Source organism: Sparus aurata, unplaced genomic scaffold (genome assembly GCF_900880675.1).
Source record: "Sparus aurata unplaced genomic scaffold, fSpaAur1.1, whole genome shotgun sequence".
NCBI classification, from domain to species: Eukaryota; Metazoa; Chordata; class Actinopteri; order Spariformes; family Sparidae; genus Sparus; species Sparus aurata.
The window spans coordinates 5454-15530 of record NW_022045227.1 but is presented as its reverse complement, the minus strand read 5'-3'; the positions used below and the strand labels follow the sequence as shown (position 1 = coordinate 15530).

Below are 10077 nucleotides of genomic sequence, written 5' to 3'. Positions count from 1 at the left end.
GATGGAAAGATGAAAACTAAGTTTAAAAAGGGATTTCACATACAAGCTGTAAAAGTAGAAGTTATTAAAAGAGGTCACTGATTCTGCAGGCATTATGTCCTCAGGTAGGTCGTTCCAAAGTCGAGGGGTCCTGAGATGGAGAAGGGAGCGAGATATCTGACTGATGACAGAAGGGAGTCATCCATCAGTAATCCAGACATGTTATACTATATGTACTAAATGGTTTAAGTGAAGCTCTTGAAACTTAAGACTTGTGTAAAGTTCTGTTAAATACATAGATGCACCTCTGCAGACTCTGTTCTGTTACTGTGGTAGCACATGTTGTTTTTGTATTAGTTCATTAGAAATCAATTAAAACACTGGCGCCTGTTCAAGTTTTCATTCCACAGAAATGCTGCGGTCATTGGAAGGTCTTTATCTTCATAGTTCATCATTTCTGTGGATAAGACTTCACGTCATGGTGGCAGGAGGCGTGTCGTGGGAGGAGTCAGTACCTGACAGGATATAAGGAATCCTGCAGCATCACTGATCACTCTGGAAGCTCCAGTCAGAAGCCAAGAAGACTCTCACAACTCAGCTGATCTACACACCTTTCACCAGGTGAGGACAAACTGAGCGGAGACAAAAACTTTTTCAAACTGTGTTTAGACTTTTTCAGTACTCCAGTCTGTGTAACAGTATCATCATCAAACTAGTGTTTACAGGGAAGTACTGCATTTACACAGTAGACTTGTAGGCTGACTCCTCCTGTTATAAACAGTGTAACTGCAGTACAGAAGGCGACGTGCTCACTAACCTGACTTTCTCTACAGTTTGAAGAAATGGACAGCTCAAATCCCCTTAAAGTTGCTGCCCTGGGTCGAACTTTCGCCCTGGGAACTCTCTACGATGCTCGGGATGATAAACTGCTCCCAGGTAAGTCTTTACTAAACTCATATTAATAATATATTTCATTCTACCTGTCTTTAAAGTCATTTCATTAAATGGTGACACTATTTTAACTAAACCTACATTCATATACATGACAGAAAAACCAACGACCAACCAACATTTCTTGTTGTTGTTTCATCTAACCAATGTTGCTCTGTGAATCCCGACTCTGAATGGCGGCTGGTTCTAAATTAGTGAAAACAGGTATTTTGGCTCTGAAGACACCAGGGAGGGAGATTAGAGAAGTGAGGACATGGTTTTGTTGTAATCATTAATGTGTGTGCTGCCCTGCCACTCCTGCTCTCTGGATTGAAGGCTGGTTTGCATGAGAGTGGGGCTGAGCAACACTATGCTTGATTTAAAATTTAAGGCTCAAAATGAGAGAGAGCGGTAATGTCATGCAGTGACGTTTGATGCGTGATTACAGCTGTGAGTCTGAGTGCAGAGAGAGAGAGGTGAGGCAGGGAGGAGGGGGGAGAAACCATGGGAGAGACGGGGACGGGGTTCTGCAGCCTCAACGGTAATAACAGCTTTAATAAGTGAGATATGGATATTAATACATTATTATTATTATTATTATTATAAATTGCTCTATTCACTCTTTGTTGATACTTCCCAAAGTCTGCTGAGTCAGGAGACGTTGGTGACGAGGTGGCAGGAAGGTTGATTCGGTTGATTGGTGATGAAAGCTGTCGCCTGCCTCAGGATCTGCCGTTAGTTAAATTAAACTGTAATAACCAGGTTTCGACCTGTAGAGGGCAGTGTCTTTGCATATTTAGAACACAATATGTAGAATACTTTGTATAAAATATCCAGATTTAGACCAGAATCCTTCAACAACACTACTGAACACCAGGGATGTAACAATACCAGAAACTCACAGTGTGATATCATCAGGATATAAAGTCCACGGTACGATATTTATCACGTTATAAAAAAAGAGGGAGAGAGAGAAAGTAAAAGACGACTTGAACAATGTCCTTTAATATTGAATGTGATGTGTACAGCATTTATTATTTCTTTACAATGTGTTTTTTTTTTTACATGAGGTCCTTCTGCTTTCCTTTTATAGTAAAATAAAAGTGGCCATGAATTTTATTTGGCAATATATGAATGAATGAATAATGTATAACTGCTAAACAATCCAGCAGCCAAAAGCAATGCCTCCTCTTGTTGTCCAGCAGATGCACATCACCTGTCAGTGTAATATGTGCCAGTATGTGAGACTCGTAGCAACAGATTCAAGCAGTTATCGACTTATGTGTGCGAGAAAAGCTTCAAGAAAAAACATTCAAATTTATTTGCACATGTTGTTGTTGACTTCATGTTTTTGATGTGATTGCGTTGAAAGCATTTTTGTCTGTCACTTAAGCTTCACTCAGTGCGTTTACATGACACTCAAAAAAACGACTTACTGCGTTAGTCTGACTATGATCGGATTTTTAAGATGCATGTATACACCTTAGTCTGACTAAAATCGGACCGGATCGGATTTCTCATAGTCGAATTACACCACGTAGATTATTCGATTGAAAGTCGCATTAACTCCTGCATGTATACGTTTCCAGCGGATCGGATCGGATTTTGCGTTCTGCGCAGGCGTGAGATTTTTCCCCGGGGCCGTGAGCCGGAAGTAGATGGACGGCGGCGGCGTCTTTCGTCCGAAATCACCGCAAGAAAGAGCGCCATTGTGCATCTAGTTTGTGTAATTATCATGTACACCATATACGAAGTGTACAAAGATGTAGCTTCGTCTCACTCTTCATGCGCCATCTTTCTTGAATGCCGAGGCAGCTGGTGACGTAAAGAGGTCAGCCGGAGGTGCGCCGTTAACACTAGTTGAAATGGGCACAGCGCCACCTAGCGTACCGGGGTATGACATGCTTTCAGCGGTAATTCGATTTTCTCACCGGCATGTATACTCGGATAATTGCAGTTGTCCAATTGAGCAGCATAGTCGAACTATGGCTGTTATCTGACTAAACTGTGCATGTAAACGCACTGACTGATAGACCAGCAGCTATCTGCAAAACTATCAATTCTACTGTCACAAATTCTCTGTTGTTCTGGTCCAAGAATACCTTCATGTTGAAGCTTCAGAAATCCAAATGAATTTTAGCATTTTGTGTCTTTGGATTAAGATTCTGTCCGTGCTCGAACAGACTACTGATGTTTTTTCTTTTTTCTGTAGGATTAACTCTCCCAGGACAGATAACTAATACCCCTAAGCCTTCCAGTAGATTTGAAATCACTTCATCTGACTCCATTGAATCCAAGTCCTCTCTGCTGGATATTGAAGCTTCTCTGAAGGCCAGTTTCATGAGTGGACTGATTGAAGTTGGAGGATCTGCCAGTTATCTGAATGATACGAAGAAATTCAAGAATCAGAGCAGAGTGACGTTGCAGTACAACGCTACCACACACTTCAATCAGTTGACATTGGCTCAACTTCGAACCATGATCAACCAGAAGAAAGATTCCATCAAGCAGACCACGGCAACACATGTAGTCACAAAAATCCTTTATGGGGCAAATGCTTTCTTTGTGTTTGACAGTGAGAAGTTAGAAGCCAGCCACGTTCGGGACATCCAGGGCCACATGGAGGCTGTGATCAACAAGATCCCCTCATTTAATATTGGGGGTAAAGTTGACATCAAGCTGACTGATGAAGAAAAAACCATGACCAACAAATTCTCCTGCAAATTCTACGGAGACTTCATTCTTGAAAGCAACCCTGCAACATTTGTAGATGCAGTGAAGACCTATGTAGAGCTTCCAAAGCTGCTGGGAGAAGATGGAGAGAAGAGTGTTCCAGTGACGGTCTGGTTGATGCCTCTGAAGAATTCCGACACTACTTCAGCTGAGCTGAAGGGAGAGATCAGTGCTGGATTAGTGTGCAAGGTGCAGGATGCTCTCGAAGATTTAAGAGAAATACAAATGAGATGCAACGATTCCCTGGACGACACATTGGTACAGAATTTTCCTCAGATCCAGGAAGAGTTAAACAATTTTAAAAAACAGTGTAGTTGTTATGAATCTGAGCTCCGGAAGACCATGAAGGACACATTTCCCCTCATCCGTGAAGGTGAAGAAGACGAGAGCTCAGTAGAAAAACTCCTTGATGACAGAAACAAGTCACCATTCAGTCGTGAAAAACTAGACAAGTGGCTGGATCATAAAGAGAGAGAAATCAACGTCATCAGGTCCTGTGTGGAAATGATGGAGGAAACAACGATTGTCCGTAACGAGTCAGAGCTTGACAGAGAGGTTCTTGCTGCAGGTGTCGATGATGCTCTGTGCTTCGTCTTCACCTCCCTGCAGAGTGCTGACCCCGGCCTGGATGAGATGGACCACTATGTGCATTCGCTTGAAAAAGGAAGTACCAGTGAAGACCTGGATACACTTAAAGGAAGTACCAATGAAGACCCATGGTTCGACTCAGATGAAGTTTTAACCAAAATGAGAAAAAAAGCCAAATCTTTCCAAGATATTGCCAAATCTTTGAAGAGCAACAGCAGATTCTGTTTCCTGGTAGCTGCCATCACAAATGAGAAATACACCGGAGCAACCATCTACCACTACAGGAACGGCATTCTGCTCACTGAAGATTTTACTGACATCCCTAATGTGGAGACTGTCACAGACAGAAGAGATTTACTCTGGTGTAAGTATTTTATTTTCACTGTAAGACAAATAAGAACAAATGAGTCTCCTTCAGAAACCTGACTGCTCATTCCTTTTATTACAGGTTCCCGCGGGGTCTTAAAAAGTATTGAATTTATGAATTTGGAAATAATACCTTAAAAAGTCTTGAATTTTGATATCTGGGTCTTAAATTTTGTGCTGTATGTAACTTATCCGTATCGCATTTCTCGTCAAAAGTTTCATGTGTCAAACACTAGTATTTTGATCAAATAACGTAAATAAAGAGCGGCGGAACCATAGACTGTATGGGTGGAACCAATAATTACAAACGCAACGCAGCCCTGGAGAAATTGCTCAGAGCACGTCACTGAAGAACTCCTTCCATCACCGCCGTGTTTCCTCCAGCTAACGTTTGCCAGCGAGTTGCTCCTGCAGCCCCTCCTGCTTACGACCACAGCTATCGTTAGGGGCCGTCCAGACGGGTGAGAACGATCTTTTTTTCCTCCGTCTTCCTCCTCAGCATCGTTTCAAGAATATTTGCGTCCTCACAGATCCACTGAAAACGACCGAAAACGCTGTAGTTCATTTTCCAGCCTATAGGTGGCGCTTGACATTCACCAAAAACGGAGAAGACACGGAGCATGCGTAGAAAGCTTGCGCGCTGTAAACAAACAGACAGTAGACGGAGAAACCGAACACAAGAAGAAGATGACAGTGGCTAGTGCAAGGAAACCAGAATCGTTTGTGTGGACCGGTAATGAGGTCGAACTGCTGCTGCGACTCACACTCAACTACAAGGAGAGGAAGTTGCAAGAAAGGCTCAATATGTCCTGCGCACGAACAAGAGCATGTAGTCCGCCATTGTTGTTGTTGCTATGAGACATCGCGGGTTCAGAGGGCGAGGGGTGGGGCGATGGCATCATCGTTTTGGAAAGTATGCGGATTCGCCGTCCACATGAAAACGGGAGGGCTGCGTTTTCGGATTTTTCCACCCTGAGACCCGGTTTCAAAAAAGTGCATTTTCAGGATCCGTGTGGACGGTCGGCCAAAACAATGCAATACATAGCGTTTTTGTCTGAAAGCAGAGGTGTGGACTCTTCACAACATTGCCAAACACCAGTCCTACAATGGAAACGAGGGTAATAGCTGATGGGGCGCGAGGTGACACCCCCTCATCCCTTACATACCCACAGATTTATTTATTTATTTATTTATTTTATTTAACCAGTAAATCACATTAAGACATCTATTTTGAGTACTGTGGATGTCTTTTGTTTGTTGAATAAATGAACACTCTGAAATTCAAGGATTTCATTCTTCTTTGCCGGTAGGGCCGTGAAATAGGCCGAGAAATAGGTATTAATTTTTGACATGAATGGTCTTAAAAAGGTCTTAAAAAGTCTTAAATTTAACTTGAAGAAACCTGTAGGAACCCTGTATTACTATCTTACAAAAGTCCTGCCGATTTCCTCGGAGCTGACACTGAAACTGATTTATAGAGGGACTTAAGTGAAATGAGCAACAGTACTGTGGATGCACAGTGGTTAAAGAAGTACTCAGATCCTTTAATTAAGTAAAAGTACCAGAACAATAATAGAAAATTGCTTCCTACAAGTTAGTCCTGCATTCAAAAGACTACTGTAGTAAAGTTATACAGCTGTTATCAGCAAAATATCTTCAAAGTATCTGAAGCAGATATTTTGATATCTATCTGTAAGAACACAGCTGGACGGAGGCTGAGATCTGAGAGTTTAATGAGCAGCGACTGCTCCACTCTAACTGTTGGCTACATGACAGTCAAAGATCATCAGTTGAAGTTGGAACTGAAAGTATCTCAAAGTGAAATATTTACTTTCCACCACTGTCCATGAACAGTACGTAGGAGCATGTGAGTGATGTTCAAATATATGAGCCTGTCCTTTCAAATGTGTTCAGAATAATCAATAAATGTGTTTTCAGTATGAACTGTGATCATGATCACGTCTCGTTCTCTCCATCAGACGCCCGTGATCTCACTCTGGACCCAGACACAGCAAACAATGAGCTCACTCTGTCTGACGGAAACAAGAAGATGACAGAAGGACCAAAACAGTCGTATCGTGACCTCCCACAGAGATTTGATAAATATCCTCAGGTTCTGTGCAGAGAGGAGCTGACTGGGCGCTGCTACTGGGAGGTGGAGTGGGAAAGTTTTAAGGTCAATGTTGCTGTAGGTGTTTGCAACAGAGGGATGCCAAGGAAAGTCAACAATGAACAGTCCAAGCTCGGAGGGAATAAACTGTCCTGGTGTTTAGCATACATCCAGCTCTCAGGTCCAGAAGTTGTCACTGCATATCATGATAATCAGAACCATTACTTACCTGTTCCTTCTCCCTTCCCCCGTCTGGGAGTGTATCTGGACTGGTCTGCTGGCACTCTGTCTTACTATAATGTCTCATCTGACACCCTGAGCCACATCTACACCTACCGCACCAAGTTCACTGAGCCTGTTTACCCAGGCTTCCTGATTTGGGCAGGATCCAGCGTGTCTTTGTGTCTGTAAACTTGTCAGCACATGATTCAGTTCAGATTCAGTTCAGTTCACTGAAATCACTGATTCAAATATTTTGATTGTGAAGCCTCATCATGTCAGTCACATAACAATGTTAAATAATATAACGCTTCTTTATGTTGGAGTATCTTTAGTGCACGTCATCATGTTTGAATATCTTTAGTGCACATGTAATCATGTTTGAATATATTTAGTGCACATGTAATCCTGTTTGAATATATTTAGTGCACATGTAATCATGTTTGAGTATCTTTAGTGCACATGTAATCATGTTTGAGGCTCTTTAGTGCACATGTAATCATGTTTGAATATCTTTAGTGCACATGTAATCCTGTTTGAATATATTTAGTGCACATGTAATCATGTTTGAGTATCTCTAGTGCACATGTAATCATGTTTGAATATATTTAGTGCACATGTAATCATGTTTGAATATCTTTAGTACACATGTAATCATGTTTGAATATCTTTAGTGCACATGTAATCATGTTTGAATATATTTAGTGCACATGTAATTATGTTTGAATATCTTTAGTGCATCTTTAGTGTCTTTTGGACGTTCTTCCTTTTTGTTTTTTGACCTTTGATTTGTGCTGACCTTAGAAAAGGAATCTTTTGTCATTTGAACTAATTTCTGTACTTTTTCTTTCAACTATTTGTGATTTAAACCCAAAAAAATATAAAAGCTCAAATAAAACTGGAGTGTATTATGTACATTCCAACCAAAGCTCTTGACTTTGCTTCTTTTTGAGGTGGTCTGATCTGGTCATCCACAGGTAAAGAGATCCTGGAGTCTCTGAGAAAGGCTGACACATTCATTTAATACAAAAAGATGTCTGAAATTCAAGGAAAGAAATTGCTGAAGCTAATAAGATTCATATTCTATTTGATGGTGTTAAATCTGACTGGTTATTTCATTGTATTTGTTCATGTGTTGTGATTGTGAAGGTTATACTTTATTAGGCAAGGCAAGGCAAGGCAAGTTTATTTGTATAGCACAATTCAGACACAAGGCAACTCAAAGTGCTTTACAGGCACACACAAATTACATTAAAAGACAAACATTTCATTTAAAAGACATTAAAAATTGCATTATAAAAAAAAAAAAACTCAGAGTAATAATGCAGTTCAAAGACTTGAATTGCTTCAGTTAAAAGCAGTGGCAAAAAGAAATGTTTTAAGTCTTGATTTAAAAGAGGTGAGTGTTGGAGCAGACCTGCAATTTTCAGGGAGTTTGTTCCAAATATGTGGCGCATAGTAACTGAAAGCTGCTTCTCCATGTTTACTTCTGACTCTGGGGACTGAAAGCAGACCGGTACCTGACGATCTCAGAGGTCTGGATGGTTCATAACGCGGCAGCAGATCAGAAATGTATTTTGGCCCGAAACCATTCAATGCTTTATAAACCAACAACAGGACTTTGAAATCTATTCTTTGATAGACAGGAAGCCAGTGTAAAGATCTAAGAACTGGAGTGATGTGATCTACTTTTTTGGTTCTTGTTAGGACTCGAGCAGCAGCGTTCTGAATCAGCTGCAGCTGTCTGATGGAGTTTTTAGGGAGTCCTGTAAGGACACCATTACAGTAGTCGAGTCTGCTGAAGATAAATGCGTGAACAAGTTTCTCCAAATCCTGCCGAGACATAAGCCCTCTTATCCTGGATATATTCTTAAGGTGATAGTAGGCTGACTTTGTAACTGTCTTAATATGGCTGCTGAAATTCATGTCTGAGTCCACAGTCACACCAAGGTTTCTGACTTGGTCTGTAGTTTTCAACATTACAGACTGAAGCTGAGCAGAGACTTTAAGTCGTTCTTCCTTGGATCCAAAAACAATTATTTCAGTCTTATCTTTGTTTAACTGAAGAAAACTCTGACACATCCAATCATTGATTTGTTCAATGCATCTACTCAGGGTATGTATGGGATTATAGTCCCCTGGTGATATGGTTATGTAAATTTGTGTGTCATCTGCATAACTATGGTAGCAATTTTCATTGTTTTCCATTATTTGAGCTAGAGGGAGCATGTAAATGTTGAATAGTAGAGGCCCCAGAATGGAGCCCTGGGGTACTCCGCTTGTCATTTTCATCTGTTCAGATGTGTAGTCACCAATAGACACAAAGTAACCTCTCTCATTTAGATAAGATTTAAACCACTTTAGTGTTGTACCAGAGAGTCCAACCCAGTTTTCCAGTCGGTCCAGTAGTATATTATGGTCGACTGTGTCAAACGCAGCGCTGAGATCCAGTAATACTAAGACTGAGATTTTTCCGCTGTCTGTGTTTGAATGAATGTCGTTGAAGACCTTAACGAGGGCCGTCTCAGTGCTGTGATGTGGTCGAAATCCTGATTGGAAAGCATCAAAACAGCCATTTGTTATTAAGTAATTGTTCAGCTGTTGAAAGACAGCTTTTTCAATTATTTTACTTAAAATTGGGAGGTTTGAAATGGGCCTATAGTTATTCATTACTAATGTGTCTAGAGTTCTCTTCTTCAGGAGTGGTTTAATGACTGCTGTCTTAATGGCTTGGGGGAAGACACCTGAGAGAAGAGATGTGTTAACAATCTGTAGCAGGTCTGGAATCATGCAGTCTGAAACTTTTTTGAAGAACCCTGCTGGTAAAATATCCAGGCTGCAGGAGGAAGACTTCAAATGCTGTATAATGTCTTGAAGGTTTTTGTCATTAATTAGATCAAATTGTGTCAGGGTATTAGAGTTGGGTTTAGGTGGACAAAACGACAACACACCTCCAGTACCTGGTAGAGTGGCACTGACCGCTTGTCTAATGTTCTGAATTTTGGCAGTGAAGAATGATGCAAATTCATTACAGGCCCTGGTAGACAGATGTTCAGCTGCTACTGGCACAGGAGGGTTTGTTAACCTGTCGACAGTAGCAAACAAGGCACGAGCATTATTTTTGTTCTTGGTGATAATGTCTGAGAAGAAGG

At 41.1% G+C, this 10077-nt stretch overlaps 1 protein-coding gene across 1 annotated transcript; it reads left to right on the top strand.

The window, feature by feature from the left end:
- The first annotated feature begins 571 nt into the window (after positions 1 to 571).
- On the top strand, positions 572 to 7285 carry LOC115578220 (neoverrucotoxin subunit alpha-like). Its single transcript, XM_030411086.1, has 4 exons — positions 572 to 600; positions 813 to 915; positions 3122 to 4594; positions 6576 to 7285. Exons 2-4 carry the CDS (start codon positions 822 to 824, stop codon positions 7115 to 7117), a joined length of 2109 nt encoding a protein of 702 aa, XP_030266946.1. The 5' UTR covers positions 572 to 600; positions 813 to 821; the 3' UTR covers positions 7118 to 7285.
- Positions 7286 to 10077: the final 2792 nt, after the last annotated feature.

Coding starts and splice junctions, on each gene's coding strand:
- LOC115578220 (XM_030411086.1), top strand. CDS start 822: ATGGACAGCTCAAATCCCCTTAAAGTTGCTGCCCTGGGTCGAACTTTC. Junction 916..3,121: donor GGATGATAAACTGCTCCCAG/GTAAGTCTTTAC, acceptor TTTTTTCTGTAG/GATTAACTCTCCCAGGACAG. Junction 4,595..6,575: donor CAGAAGAGATTTACTCTGGT/GTAAGTATTTTA, acceptor TCTCTCCATCAG/ACGCCCGTGATCTCACTCTG.